Source organism: Ostreococcus lucimarinus, chromosome 5, assembly GCF_000092065.1.
Source record: "Ostreococcus lucimarinus CCE9901 chromosome 5, complete sequence".
Classification (NCBI taxonomy): Eukaryota; Viridiplantae; Chlorophyta; class Mamiellophyceae; order Mamiellales; family Bathycoccaceae; genus Ostreococcus; species Ostreococcus sp. 'lucimarinus'.
This window is the reverse complement of record NC_009359.1, coordinates 26,692-40,622: the sequence shown is the minus strand read 5'-3', so window position 1 is coordinate 40,622 and position 13,931 is coordinate 26,692. Positions and strand designations below refer to the sequence as shown.

General features: G+C 63.1%; 9 protein-coding genes across 9 annotated transcripts; 5 read left to right on the top strand and 4 right to left on the bottom strand.

The window, feature by feature from the left end:
* Positions 1-68: 68 nt before the first annotated feature.
* On the bottom strand, positions 69-2,707 carry OSTLU_24496 (predicted protein; the record flags this gene model as incomplete). The annotated part of the gene is made up of 3 exons (XM_001417612.1): positions 69-2,044; positions 2,612-2,669; positions 2,700-2,707. The coding sequence occupies 3 exons, from the start codon at positions 2,705-2,707 to the stop codon at positions 107-109; spliced, it is 2,004 nt and encodes a 667-aa protein (XP_001417649.1). The 3' UTR covers positions 69-106.
* A 127-nt stretch (positions 2,708-2,834) lies between these two features.
* OSTLU_15267 (predicted protein) lies at positions 2,835-3,338 on the top strand (the record flags this gene model as incomplete). The annotated part of the gene is made up of 1 exon (XM_001417861.1): positions 2,835-3,338. One exon carries the CDS (start codon positions 2,835-2,837, stop codon positions 3,336-3,338), a length of 504 nt encoding a protein of 167 aa, XP_001417898.1.
* A 192-nt stretch (positions 3,339-3,530) lies between these two features.
* Positions 3,531-4,725, top strand: OSTLU_31485 (predicted protein). The gene has a single exon (XM_001417860.1). The coding sequence runs from the start codon at positions 3,603-3,605 to the stop codon at positions 4,689-4,691; it is 1,089 nt and encodes a 362-aa protein (XP_001417897.1). The 5' UTR covers positions 3,531-3,602; the 3' UTR covers positions 4,692-4,725.
* A 209-nt stretch (positions 4,726-4,934) lies between these two features.
* OSTLU_31484 (predicted protein) lies at positions 4,935-5,150 on the top strand (the record flags this gene model as incomplete). The annotated part of the gene is made up of 1 exon (XM_001417859.1): positions 4,935-5,150. The coding sequence occupies one exon, from the start codon at positions 4,935-4,937 to the stop codon at positions 5,148-5,150; it is 216 nt and encodes a 71-aa protein (XP_001417896.1).
* Positions 5,151-5,290: 140 nt separating this feature from the next.
* Positions 5,291-6,328, top strand: OSTLU_45774 (predicted protein). Its single transcript, XM_001417858.1, has one exon. It carries the CDS (start codon positions 5,424-5,426, stop codon positions 6,273-6,275), a length of 852 nt encoding a protein of 283 aa, XP_001417895.1. The 5' UTR covers positions 5,291-5,423; the 3' UTR covers positions 6,276-6,328.
* A 25-nt stretch (positions 6,329-6,353) lies between these two features.
* On the bottom strand, positions 6,354-7,369 carry OSTLU_24493 (predicted protein). Its single transcript, XM_001417611.1, has one exon. It carries the CDS (start codon positions 7,219-7,221, stop codon positions 6,394-6,396), a length of 828 nt encoding a protein of 275 aa, XP_001417648.1. The 5' UTR covers positions 7,222-7,369; the 3' UTR covers positions 6,354-6,393.
* A 1,277-nt stretch (positions 7,370-8,646) lies between these two features.
* Positions 8,647-9,720, top strand: OSTLU_15263 (predicted protein; the record flags this gene model as incomplete). The annotated part of the gene is made up of 1 exon (XM_001417857.1): positions 8,647-9,720. One exon carries the CDS (start codon positions 8,647-8,649, stop codon positions 9,718-9,720), a length of 1,074 nt encoding a protein of 357 aa, XP_001417894.1.
* A 239-nt stretch (positions 9,721-9,959) lies between these two features.
* On the bottom strand, positions 9,960-10,970 carry OSTLU_15262 (predicted protein; the record flags this gene model as incomplete). The annotated part of the gene is made up of 1 exon (XM_001417610.1): positions 9,960-10,970. One exon carries the CDS (start codon positions 10,968-10,970, stop codon positions 9,960-9,962), a length of 1,011 nt encoding a protein of 336 aa, XP_001417647.1.
* A 411-nt stretch (positions 10,971-11,381) lies between these two features.
* Positions 11,382-13,163, bottom strand: OSTLU_31479 (predicted protein; the record flags this gene model as incomplete). Its single annotated transcript, XM_001417609.1, has 1 exon — positions 11,382-13,163. One exon carries the CDS (start codon positions 13,161-13,163, stop codon positions 11,382-11,384), a length of 1,782 nt encoding a protein of 593 aa, XP_001417646.1.
* Between the last annotated feature and the right edge of the window lie 768 nt (positions 13,164-13,931).

The following is a 13,931-nucleotide window of genomic DNA, read 5'->3' as shown; positions in this document are numbered from 1 at the left end:
GACGATGGGTTCGTGGAATGACCACTCGACGCGACTGGCTGGGACTCGAGACGCGAGACGCGACGACGTTGAGAAGATGCTTTGATGCGATGATTGACAAGAACACTCACGCGTACGCGCGATCGATTTCTGTTTTGAAGGCTTTAACGATGTTTTGTCGCTTTAACTTGAACGCCGCGGTGACCAAGTCGTTATCCGGAGTCCACGGCTCGGCGGTTAAGATGTACGTCGTCGGCGTCTCGAAACCGACGAGTTTCCCAGTCTTACACGCCGATTTGCACGCAGATGAAATTTCCTTGATGATCGTGGAGTTTGCGCACAGCGTGTCGACGTCGCCGGTGATGCCCTTGCTCGACGCGAGCTTTTTCAGCGGCGCCTCGTTGACGACGACGACGGCGATGCAATACGAGTGCTTGGAATCGGCATACGCCATGGCCATGGCGACGTACGGGGATTGCTTCAAGACGTTCTCGACCTTGCTCAGGGCGACGTATTCGCCTTGTTGAAGCTTGACCAAGTCTTTTTTGCGATCGATGATCATCAATTGACCGTCAGCGGTGAATTGGCCGACATCGCCGGTGTGGAAGTAACGCACGCCGTCGATGACGGAGAACTCGGATGCGTTCTTCGCTTCGAGCTCTGGGTCGGGCATGTGAGGCGCAGTGAAGTACCCTTGGCACACGACGGGACCACCGATGAGAACTTCACCGCGAGGCATACCGATGGACGGGTCTTTTTCGTCCGCGACTCGGTATCCACCTTCTTCCCAATCGCGGAGAGAGATGCTCACCGAGGTGAGGACTTGACCGACGGTTGGCGAATAATCGTCAAACGAAGCGATGGTACCGCACGAACCGGTTTCAGTTAACCCATAACCTTGACGAACCGGGCATCGGAAGCACGTTTGCATGAAGATTTGCGTCTCGCGCGACAGCGGCGCGGACCCAGAAATCATGATACGCACGCGTCCACCGATGAGCTTTTGCACCTTTTTAAAGATGATGGCGTTGTACAAGAACGGCGCGCCGATTTTACCGTTTTCAAAGTCTTTACGACCCGCTACCAAGCCCGCGTTGATGAGTTTCTTCAACGCCGGTTTTGCGGCGCTAAACTTGGCCTGCACGGCTTGACGGACTCGATCGAGCACGGCCGGAGCGAACACCATGAACGTCGGCTTCAACGTAGGCGCGTCGCCTCGCGTGCCCGGCGCGAGCTTCAATCCAGTGTCCGTGAGCGTTTGCGGCGAGCCGTAACCGATCGCGGCACCGAGAGCGAGCATCACCGTTTCCGCCGCCATCTCCATGATGTGTGCCAGCGGCAGGTACGCCAAGTAGACGTCCTTATTGGTAAAATCACCCGCGTCTTTGAGGCCAGTCATCGTCGCGCACACGTTGGAGTGGTTCAACATGACGCCCTTCGGCGCCCCCGTGGTACCGCTGGTGTACATCAAAACCGCGATGTCGGTCGATTTCGGCGGCCGCGCCGCCATGGGCTTGCGCGCACCGAGCGTTGCGACCTCGTCTAGTCCGATTTGGAACACACTCTTGGGTAACTTATCCAACGACGCTTGTTCGGGCTCGCCCATCGTCACCACGTGCTTGAGCGACGGACAATCCCCGGCGACGTTTGTCAACGTCTTCAAGAGTTTTCCATCGCACACGACGACGCTTGCCTTGGTTTGATTTATCCCATGCTTCACCCCGTCTTCACCGAGCGTGGCGTAAATCGTCACCACCGTGAGATTCATTCGAAAGCACGCCTGCGCCGTGAGCTGCCAATCGCGCTTGGTATCGGCGTAGATTATCACCTTGTCTTGCGGCTTCAACCCCGCGAGATCCACCAACCCACTCGCGATCGCGCTCACCCGTTCGCTCGCCTCTCGAAACGTCATCCATTTATACCCTCCCAATCGTAATTTTTCCACCTCTCGCCCGTCGCTCGTCGTCGTCTTCGTCGTCTCCTCGACGTCCCGTTCGCCCAGCGCCGGTCTGCTCGCGTGTCGCTTCACCGCGTACTCGAACACCTCGTGCACCGTCCCGCACCCCTCGAACGGTTCGACGCGAAACGCTTTCGCGTGCGGTAAATCCGCGTTGTGCCACCGCGCGACCGCGCCGTCCGCGCTCGCCCGCGTCCGCGTCGAGTACGCACCGCGTCGCTTTTTATATCTCGGTCGTCGCGCGTCCACGCATTTCCGCAGCATCGCGCCGACGGCGAGGCATCCGAGGGCGTGCTTCGCGCTCGCGCGCGCGGGCATCGCGTCGTCGTCGTCGTCGTCGTCGTCGTCGTCGTCTCTCGTCGAGCTCGACGTCGGCGCGCGTCGGTGCGCGTATCGCGCGTCCGCGTCGCGCGATGGCGATCGCGCGTCGAGACGAGCCGCCGACCGACGACCGACTCGACGTCACTCGCTCGCGCGACGAGGGATAACGAACGTCGAGCGCGCCCGAACGCGACGCGATGACGACGCACGACGTCTCGTTGCACGTGTACGACCTGAGGTGCGCGCGCGAGGACGCGACGACGCGACGCGACGCGACGCGACGCGACGCGATGAAGCATCTTCTAGAAGACGCGACGACGCGGACGACGCGACGGCGGCGACGCGGTGACTGACGAAACGACGACTCGCGCTCGATAGCGGTGGAATGGCGCGAATGATGTCGCAGCAGTTGCTGGGGAAGGAGATCGAGGCGGTGTATCACACCGGCATCGTCGTGCACGGGAAGGAGTATTGGTTCGGGCAAGGCTTGCAGTGCGCGCCGGCGTCGCACGTGCAGACGCAGTTCGGGGCGCCGTTGCGCGTCGAGGCGTTGGGGACGACGGAGGTGGACGAGGAGATGTTTCGCGATTTCTTGCGCGAGGTGCAACCGCGATACACGTCGGAAACGTACAATTTATTGAGACACAACTGCAACAACTTTACCTCGGAGGCGGCGATGTTTCTCGTCGGTAAAGACATTCCGCAGCAGATTCTGGATTTACCGGACGTGTTCTTGTCGACGGAAATCGGTCAAGCGTTGGGACCGATGTTGGGAATGTTTGAACAGCGCATGCGGCACACTTCGGGGACGAGCGCGCTCGGAGAATGTTTGGCGCCGGGCGCCGTCGAAGACGCCGTGCCGAAGAAAATCGCCGGACTGCCGGATTTGGGCGCCAAGCCTCGCAAACAGAAAGCCACCGCGAACAGCGCGTCGGCGTCGTCGGAAGACATAGCTAAGATGGTGCGATCGATTTCGCAAACGTTTGGCGAACTGAAAGACTCGGGCGCGTCGACTCAACAAGCGACCGCCGCCGCGCTGCTCGCAGCGAAGGACGAGCTCGCGGCGAAGAGCGAGTTATGAGTGCGCGCGTCGTTCTCTCCGTGTTGTCATTATTGATTATTTTTCATTACTTTACCGTCATTACTTCACGGTAATCCCCGCCGCCGCGTTCCGCCTCGACGATCGACGCCGCGTCCGCCTCTGTCAACGCGCCGCGAGTCTCGGCGCCACCTCGTGTGGATCGCATCGGACCGCGATCTCGCCGCAGACGTTGACGCGTGCGAGCGACACGCGGACGCTCGAACGGACGGTTGAGAAGAAACTACTTTCGCGCACGCGAGGCCGATGTCTAAACGCGCGCAATTCACCGTGGACGACGACGACGAGGGCGGTTTCGTCGACGACGACGGAGGATTGGAGGATGACGATAAGGCGCGATTACTCGCGTCTCTCGGCCCTGACGCCCCGCCCGCGCACGCCGTGGGTGCGTACGAACAACAGAAAGATGTGGAGATCGGACCTGGCGTCGACGCGGACGAGAGCGATCTCGTGGATGATATATTCGACTCCTCGGAGGAGGCGAAGCAAAACGCCAACTCGACGAATGTGTTTTGCCGGTGTAATCTCGCGAGTTCGATCTTGTTGATCGCAAGCATGGCGTTGTTGGTGTACACGATGGTAAATCCGGCGACGCGAGACGCGGTGACGAAGTTCGCGCTGTCTTCACCGACGGAGAGACATCAATTCAACAACGTGAAGAAGGATCCGAAGACGGGACGACCTACGGTGGAGTTGATGGACGGCGAAGACGAGGCAGACGAGGAGGCGGGGCGATTGGGTGACTGGTGGCGATTAGAATCGCTGAAGGGGAGCGAGTCACCGAGTAAGACGCACAACCAGTGGGACTTGAGTGGGTTAATGTTGTACTCGGATGACGACTGCAAAGACGAACTCGCCGCGCAGTCGTTTGAGCTCGCGAGCGAGAGCGCGACGCACGCGTGGCAAAAGCGCGCGGAGAAGGGCTGGGGCTACTTGGCCGATCAGCAGGGTGCGTTCATCCACGAACCCTTGATCGGTGGCTCGCGCATTTCCGTGCACTTGCAGAGCGCTCCCCGCTGCTTGAAGATTAGCACCTGCTTCGACGCGCCGGGCAGACGCCGCGCGCTCTTACAATCGAGCGATGAAGCCGAAGCGCTGGCGTCCGCGCAAGCCGAAGCCAACGTGTGCGACGACACGCACTTCCCGAGCACTCTCGCTCTGTTCCGTTACGGCAAGCAAACTGAAGAGTGGGATCGCTTATTACAATACGAAGGCACGGGCGTGTCCGACGGCGTCCTCAACTACGGCGGCGCCAAGCACAAAGTGCGCACGTTCAACTTCAAAAACGCCGACTTCACCACCGAAGGTGCCAAGATTTACAGCGAAAACAGGTAATCCGCGCGATCATCGCCTAACGATGTTGTATAAACGAAAAACAAAAAACCGCGTCAACCGACCCGCGCGCCGCACTGCGCGAAGCGCGCGCCGCGCGTCGCCATGCTCGCGTCTTCCGTCGCCCTCGCTCCCAATCCCGCGCGCGCCGACGCGCACCGAGCGCGTCGGTCGACAGCCGCGTCCACGTCATCGAGCGCGCGCGCCGGCGCGCGCGCGTCTTCACCCCGCGCGTACACCGGCGGCATGCCCGGTCCGTCCAAGGACGACGCCCCCGACGAGCTCTCCGCGCTCAGGGCTCGCGTCGCCGAGCTCGAGCGCGACCTCGCGACGGAGCGCACGGCCAAGTCCATGCTCGAGAGCCAGCTCCGCGCCGCGGTCTCCGAGGTGTCGAAGATTCTCGCCGCCAAGCGCGAGTTGGAGATGCGCCTGCGAGACGAGCTCGAGGGGTCGGCGCGTTAGCGATGTAGATGTAACGCATCACGCGCGTGAGCGATTCAACGCATCGCGGTTTCGAATCGCGGCGTCGCGCGCCGTCATCGTCGACGACGACGCGACGGCGAGAGGGCGGACGCGGACGCCGTCCCGCAGACTATGTCGTGCGCCCTCGGTGCGCGCACACACTCGAGCGCACACTCGAACGCGTCGTCGAACGCGCGCGGACGCGCGCTCGATCGATCGCGCGTCGTCGCGAACCGCGCGTCTCCGCGCGTCGCGAACGCGTCGACGAAGGCGATGAAGATCGCGTTTCTGGGATGCGGGATCATGGGCGTGCCCATGGCGAAGAACCTGTTGAACGCGGGACACGAGGTGATCGTGTGGAATCGCACGAGCGCGGCGACGGCGCCGGTGGTCGAGGCGGGCGCGCGCGAGGCGAAGAGCGCGAGCGAGGCGTGCGCGGCGGCGGAGGTGACGTTCGTCATGGTGAGCACGCCGGAGGCGGCGCTGGCGGTGGCGCGCGCGGCGAAGGATGGATTGAGCGCTGGAAAGGGATACGTGGACGTGTCCACGGTCGATGCGAAGACGTCGAGCGAGATTGCGGCGATCGTGCGATCGACGGGGGCGGAATTTTTGGAGGCGCCGGTGAGCGGGTCGAAGAAACCCGCCGAGGACGGCGCGCTCATCTTTTTGTGCGCCGGGGATGAAGCGCTGTACGGAAGGTGCCAGGCGCCGCTGGAAACCATGGGCAAAGCGCATTTCTTCCTGGGCGAAGTCGGTCAAGGGGCGAAGATGAAGCTCGTGGTGAACATGATCATGGGAAGCATGATGGGCGCCTTCGCCGAAGGCTTGACGCTTTCGGAAAAGTGCGACTTGGATCCGGACACTTTGCTTCAAGTGATCTCTTTGGGCGCCATCGCGTCGCCGATGTTCGCTCTCAAAGGTCCGTCGATGAACGCCGGGAAATTCGCTCCGGCGTTCCCGCTCAAGCACCAGCAAAAGGATATGCGATTGGCCATCGCGTTGGCCGACGAGCTCGCCCAAGAGATGCCCGTCGCCGCCGCGGCGAACGAGTTGTACAAGCGCGCGAGACGCGATGGATGCGACGACGAAGATTTCTCCGCCGTGTTGAAGGCGGTGAAGAAGTAATACCCCTCCTTAACGTACGTAATTGATTAATAAAATCCCATTCATATGAGAAATCGAAACGCCGCGCGCGACGTGGACGAGTATCAACTCTTGCATTCGATTAAAATTCGACTACTATTTACGACGATGCGGCGGGCGCGGGCGCGGCGGCTTCGGATTCGGCGTACACGACTTTTCTACCGACCGAGGCAAGAAACTTTTCGCCGCACATCGCTTGGTGGACGTTGTATCCCGTGTCCTTGTCCATGTCGTCCAGGGATTTGGTCCACGCGAATTTCTTGCTCGCCTTTGACGTGGCGAACGTCATCGTCAACGAGATGATGCTGCTCATGATCCACGTCGCGTTCACGAAGACAATTCTTTGCACGTTTTTCCGCACCGCGTACGCCAACTTGTCGTGGAGGTCGCCGAGCCAGTTGAGCGAGTGTGTCGGCACGACGCCCTTCGATCGGTCGTCGTCGCCGAAATACACCACGACGACGTACTCCCCAGCCGCCGCCACGCGTTCGAGCGTATTGATGATGAGATTCATCGAGTTATCGCGATCCGCGCTGCCGGCCCAGCCCGGAATCCGCGTCGCGTTCACCGTCACCACCGTTCGCCCCTCGCCGTCTTTCCCGTCGGCGTGCACCAAACCGAACCCGGTACTCAAATACGCATCCAATCGCGCGTAGTCCTCGTCCGTCGCCGTCTGTTGCGGTCGTTCCGTTTCATTCGTCGTCGTCGTCGTCGTCGTCGTCGTCGTCGTCGTCTCCACCGCGTCCTCTTTCGCCTCTTCGCTCGCGTCCTTCGTCGTCGTCTCCGTCGTCTCCGTCGTCTCCGTCGTCTCCGTCGTCGCCTCCACTCGCGTCGGGTTCGCCACCGCGTCCATCGCGCGCTTCAACGCCTGCGCGTCTTCCTCTCGCTGTTTCTTCGCCGTCTCCGGCGACGCCACGGACGCGCTCATCCGCAAGATGCGAACACGTGGATGATTATCGATTCACGGTGTCCCCGCGCGTCGCGCGCCGCGTCGCGCGCCGCGTCGATCGCCGCGATCGCCCGCGCGATGCCTCGCGCGCGAGTCGCGCGTCGTTCGCGCCGACGCGTCCGTCGCGTCGTCGTCTGTCGATCGCGATCGCGATCGCGCGCGATCGCGAGGCATCGCGCGCGCGCGTCGATCGCTCGAATCGAACCCATCGCGATCGACGCGTCGTCGATCGAATCGAACCCGCGATCGACGACGCGTCGATCGCGATCGAGATCGATCGATCGATCGATCGATCGGTTCGCGCGCGACGTCGCGGCGCCGCGCCCGCACACGGACGCGCGCGCGACCGGCGACCGCGGCGATCGCGAGGCGCGCGCGCGATGCGGCGACGCGCGTCGGACGCGCGAGACGGCGCGCGGTGACGACGCGCGACGCGACGACGACGACGCGCGCGCGATTCGATTCGATTCGATGCCGCGGGACGAACGGTCGCGGGCGACGCGCGAACGCGCGCGCGCGACGCGCGATCGCGTCGACGACGCGCGACGGTCGAGGCGAGCGAAGGCGAGGACGACGACGCGGACGCGCGCGCGACGGCGCTTCGACGCGCGCGCGGTCGCGGCGTGCGCGGCGTGGTGGCGCGCGCGAGGACGCGGCGCGCGAGGATACACGCACGCGTCGGACGTCGGTTTGCTGGCGGTGGGCGTGCCGTCGACGACGACGTCGCTCGGAACGACGGGAGGGGTGGATGTGTTCGGGTTGAACTTTCCGCCCGGGAGCTCGGCGGCGGCGAGCGTGCCGGGACAGCTGCGATGCGTGTTCGGGGGGTCGCCGGGGGAGTCGTACGACGCGAGCGTCATCGCGGGAACGACGGGAGTGCGGTGCGATACGCCGAGCGGACGCGAGGGATTCGTCGCGTTGGGGTTGAGCTCGAACGGTGGCGTCGACGCGGTGCTGTTTCACGAGCTCGGAATGTCGAGCGTGGTGAACTTTGTTCGCGAGATGAACGGCGTGCTGACGAGGTCGTCGCCGCACGTGGCGACGGAGGGCGACGTGTCGAGGCTGACGGGACGAAACGCGCTGCCGAAAGACGGGAGTCCGGACATCGTCGGGCGCGCGCGCGAGTGCGAGTGGCGAGGGGCGACGAGCGGAGGGTTCGAGGTTTCTTACGCCGGCATGGGCGTGTACGTGTCGAGCGCGCTCGTGATGTGCGAAGTGCCGCGATTCGCGGCGCCGTCGACGAGCGCGGAGGAGGCGTCCATGTACAGCTTCGGAGAGAGTCGAGTGGCGCTCGTAGAACGAATTAATTTGGACGCGCTCGCGATCACGAGCAAGGATAAGAACGCGACGCACGTGACTGGGGGGATCGGGGTCGACGTCACCGTGGCGGGGATTTTAGGCGCCATGTTTACGGACGACGGAGCGCCGTACGTGCGCTTTGGCGCGATTAGCGTCGCGGCTTCGGCGAGTAACGCGTACACGATCACAGTCATCGCGCCCGCGATGGCGCCCGCGACGTCGAAAGATGTTTGGGTGGCCGCGGTACCGTCGATGAACTCGGGTAAGAAGAGCGCCGGGGCGACTTTGGACGTCGTCGATGAATTTTACGGCGTGGTATCCGCGAGCGAAAGCGGTACGCTTCCGACGACGTATTCGTGGAGTGCGGACCCGTATCCGACGTTTTCGTTATCCTTGCTCTGCGTCACTCAAGGTGTGGGTGAGACCGCGACGAGTACGAGCAGCGCGTGTTTGCACGACAATCAGCTCGCCACGGGATTCGTGACGGTGATGATGAGTTACCACGGTCGGGATTTGCCGACGTCGCGACCGCACGACAGCGACGTCGTTTTGAAGATTACCGCGACGCCGACGACGTCCTCGGTCTCGCCTGCGCGCGGTCCATCCGAAGGCGGTGCCGTGGTGTGGGTCACGGGGAATAACTTCCACGAAACAGTCCGCGCCGGCGACGGCGCGGTGCCGCGATGTTCGTTCGGCGTGGACAAGAGCGGCTCTTCGCTCGGCTCGTTCGTCTCGTCCGCGCTCATCGCGTGCGAGACCCCGTACGTGGGAACGGTGTCGTCGTCCGTGCAAGTGATCGTCGCGGGGAGTAGTCTAGCCGCCGTAGCGAGCGGGCCGAAGTATTCCTTCATGGGAAATACGCTCGTGTACCAGCACTCCATAGCGCCGCATCTTGGACCGACGTACGGCGGCACTCGTGTGGTTTTCACTTTGGGGAATAGCGTCGCGGCGACGTCGATGACGTCGTGTCGTTTCGGGTCCATCGTCGTCAATGGATGGACCCCGCTCGTGACCACGGATGCAAACGCCGATGCGGGCATCGTGTGCGTCGCTCCCGCGTTAAAAGCGGGGACGTACAATCTCGGTTTGGGCACCGTTCGCGGCGCCGTCGGAGATTCGACGACGTCGCCGGTGACGCTCGGGACGATGCCGTACGTCGTGTACGCGGAATCGGCGTGATAGATATTAGTGAGTAGCTCGTAAGTATGTAGGAAGATTAAAGAAGTTGTTTCTGTCTAGTATCATCTACTGCCAAAGAAACAATCCCGCGCCGCGGAAACCGCGACGCCGGGAAAAAAGAAGTGCAAAAAGGTTGATCTCTATCTAGTCTACGCCAAAGAGACAACACCTCGCCGCCGAGCCATGCGCGGACGAGGAAAACAAACAAGTGCTCGCCGATCGTTTAAATTAATCAGCTCTTAGAACTCGTGCGCGGCGTCGTAGTTGACCCACACGTCCGGATGAGAGAGTTCAAAGTAGACTTCGTGACTGCTCATTTGCAAGCCGTCGCAATAGGTGTACACATTGGCGTTCACCGGGTCGAGGCACACTGGAGAACCGCCAAAGACGTGCGTGCCCCAGTCGGACTTTGCCGCGCCGAATCGGAATCGCGCGTTACCGATGTACGCACGCTCTTCCCATTGATCCTTTTCGGGAAAGTATTCCTCGACGTAGTGCGACGCGACAATGTTCGCGTGCGAACCGTCGGGTCGGGCTTGCTTGATTTCCCCGCCGATGGCGAGCAGAGTGTCGTCAAGCGCCACGAGTTGAAGATCGCCGCGTTCGTGTTTCATCGGTGCCTTTTCCGTCCACGTATTCGTGGCGGGGTCGTACATGTAGAGATTCTTTTTGAAACCCACGGTGTGGTTGAAAGTCGCGTCGTCGTAGCCGCCGGCGACGTACACCTTGCCTTTCAAACCAGCGGCGGCGCAGTCACCGCGTGGGGAGGGCATGTCGGCCATAGTTTCCCACGCGGTGCCAGTACGGGTGAGCTTTTCAACCTTAGAAACGCTGAACCAATCGTATCCAACCGCTCTCCAGCCGCCCATCATGTAGACGGCGTCGCCGGTGCTCGCCATGCAACCGTCCATGTGATCGTAGCTCAGGCCCGGCGCCGCGGAACGACCAGTAGAGAGATCGTAATACTCGGCCGTTTTAATCGCGTTTTGAGTCGAATCGACGCCGCCCGCGACGACGATTCGATCGACGAGTCCCGTCGAAGCACTCGTGAGCGCGCCCGCGCCGAAGCGCGCCCGCGCGTCGTCGAGCGGCAGCTTCGTGGCGTACGTCTGACGAATCACGTCGTACTCCAACACCCGATCGAGCACGGTTCCCGCGGTGTCGATTCCGCCGAACAGGTACACGTTACCGTGATTACCCGTCACGGCTTGTAAATCGCTCACGCCCGAGATCCCCGAGATGTTCGGCATGGGCTTTTGATCGTGCCACGATCCCGCGCCTCGATACGCGCTCGCGCCCGCGTATCCCGCCTTGACGCGTCCCAGGGTTAAGAACGGGTGCGCGCGGTTCGCTTCCATCTCGTCTCGCATCGCGCGCGTCTCGCTCACCGCGTACGCGGCGAGCACGAAGGTGATGAATCCGAGCGCGCCGCCGAGCGACAGCAACGCGACGCGCGCGACGACGCCGCCGCACGCGCCGCGCTCGGGCGTGACGTACGGCCTGAACTCCATCGCGGATCCGCGCGCGCGTCCTCGAAGCCGCGCGCGGTCGTCGGGCGCGACGACGGCGAGACGAGACGCGACGCGACGCGACGCGATGTCGCGTCACCGTCGGCGGCGGCGCGGCTTTGGTTTCATCTTTTGGTTGCATTCGCGGGACGCTCAGGGGTCGGAATCGGACTCGATGTCGTCCTCTAAATCGTCGATGTCGTCCAGGGTTAACGGAGGCGCGTGCGCACCCTTGGCGCCGCGATCGATCGCCAAGGCGACGCCCGAGGCGAGCGCGGCGGGAAGAGGCGCGGCGGCGGGAAGAGGGAGGGCGGCGACGCGACGGCGAAACGCGGCGTCGTCCTCCCGAGCGGAACGCCAACGAGCGGGAAGGAAAGGAACCAAAGCCGCGCCTGCAGAGGAAGCGCTGGAGATCAAACGCAACGCGGGAAGGGTCTCGATCGCGGCGGCGGTCGTCGTGCCGCCGACGGAGAAGTCGCCGTCGTGCGCGGCGGCGACGACGGCGCGGACTTCCTCGCGGTTCGAAGCCGCGGCGCGATCATTTTTCATCGCGCTCGGTCCACGCATGGGGAGAAAGCCCGCGGAGGATCGTTTGGAAGAGAATAAAACTCCACGCGTCGCCACCGAACCGGCGGCGTACTCGCCGAGGACGTTGGGGTCGATCGCGCCGTCGCCTTCGTCGCCCACGTCCTCGCGTCCGCGACGAAAGCCGTACGTCGAAACGCCTCCTCGAGCCAATATCGCGGCGTCCGATAAGTATCTCGTTCCGGCCGCCACCCAATCTATGCATCTAGAATCTATGAAATCTGGAAAGTTTTCGAACAGAAAACCCACCGCGGTTTCGGCGCCTATGCCAGAGCGCGAGAGGACTTCCTCGGGATCGTACCGAGCCGGCGGTCGCCGCAACGATTCGTCCATGGTTTCAAAGCCTTTAATTTCCATAACCTCTGTGGTTTCGCGTTTGTTGTAAAGAAACTTGCCGAGGGCGTGAAATAATCCCAGGCCTTGATCGCGGGAGCTCATCTTGGCGCGCGCGACGGCCGCTTCCGAAGGCGCCTCCTTGGGTTCGCCGCGCTTGCGCTTGGGCGCCTTTTTCGCCGGCTTTTTCGCCGCATCTGGCTTTGTCTTTCCCATGCACCAGAACTCGAGCGCTCCCAGGGCGCTGCGCAAATCACCGTGTGATGCTTGCACGATGGCGTCGATTTCCGAATCCGGGATGACAAATCCCTCAGCCTCGCGCACGCGCAGCAACGTCTTTGTCATCGCCGCCGCCGTCGTGGCGTTGAAATTAATACACGTCGCCCCCGCTTGCTCCATCACCGCTCTCACGTCCCGGGCGAGTATCTCTCCTCGACTGCTCGATCCACCGCCACCACCCCCATCGTCTTCTTCCGTGAGCACGACCGCACACGGCGGTCCGTTCCGCGCCGTGGTTAACGTTCGAATCGCCTCGAGCACGCGCGCGCGTCCGCTCTCGTCGCTGCTCGGAATGTCTCGCACCATCAACACCACGCCTCGCGACTTTCCTTTCGCCGTCGACGTCCCGTTCGCACTTCCATTTCGCGCGCCGCGCGCGCCGTTTCCGCCCCTCGTCGTGGGCTTTAAAAACGACAACGGTTCGTACTTGGTCGCCCGCGCGACGTACGCCGCGAACTCGTCCACCTTGCTCGCGTACTCTATCCCATAATTTTCATTCCCTCTCGCGTGCGCGTGTTCTCTCCACAGCGTCGGCGTCGGCGCTTTCCATTCGCTCACTTCGTATCCAAACTCTTTCGCCACGCACTTGATCGCGCTCGCCTTCCCGCATCCCGGCGGTCCGCTCGCGCACAGCGCGCCGCCGCGTTCGAGCCACGCTCGCACCGCCTCCAATTTTTTCGTCGGCGTCGTCAGCGCGTTCGCGTCCTCGGGCGCGTATCGATCGACCAGCATCACCATCGTTCGTTCACCATCGCCAGTCGCCTCCGTCGTCGTCGCGTTCGTCGCGTTCGTCGCGTCCAGGCTCGCGATGCGTTCCATCGTTCGTTCGTTCGTTCGTCTGTTCGTTCGTTCGCGACGGTCCGCCGCGCGGTCTCGTCGCGCGCGTCACCGCGACGCCCGTCGCGTCGCGATGGACGACGCGCGTCGCGTGACGCGCTCGCGTCGTCCTCGTCGCGCGACGCGCTGTGTCGCGTCGCGTCGCTCCATCTTTCGTCTTCTCACTTTCGTCGTCGAGCGCGTCGCACACGGTGACGCGCGACGCGCGATGACGCGCGAGACGACGCGCGAGACGCGCGACGACGACGCGCGCGACGACGCGCGCGACGACGCGCCGGGCGCGCGCGACGACGCGACGACGACGACGCGACGCATCTTCTGCCGGTGCGAAGGATGCGTCGCGTGCGCGCGCGCGCGCGCGAGCGCGAGGACGCGCGGCGAGACGAAAACGGGGTGCGAACGAGAGGGACAGCCGTACACGAACGTCGAGACGAAGACGGGACGCGCGCGAACGGGGACGAGGAAGCTGTGTAAGCCGTGCCTGCGACGACGAGAAAAGGACAGAGCGAACGCGAAGCGCGCGAGAGAGACGACGAGCGTGAACGAGGACGGAGGGAGGGGCAGGGCGAGCGAGTCGAAAGGCGCGGGCGATGCGATGGACGACGCGCGGATCGCGGCGGCGCGGCGAGCGACGGGAGCGCGCGCGGGGGGAGGGGGGGCGAATCTCGG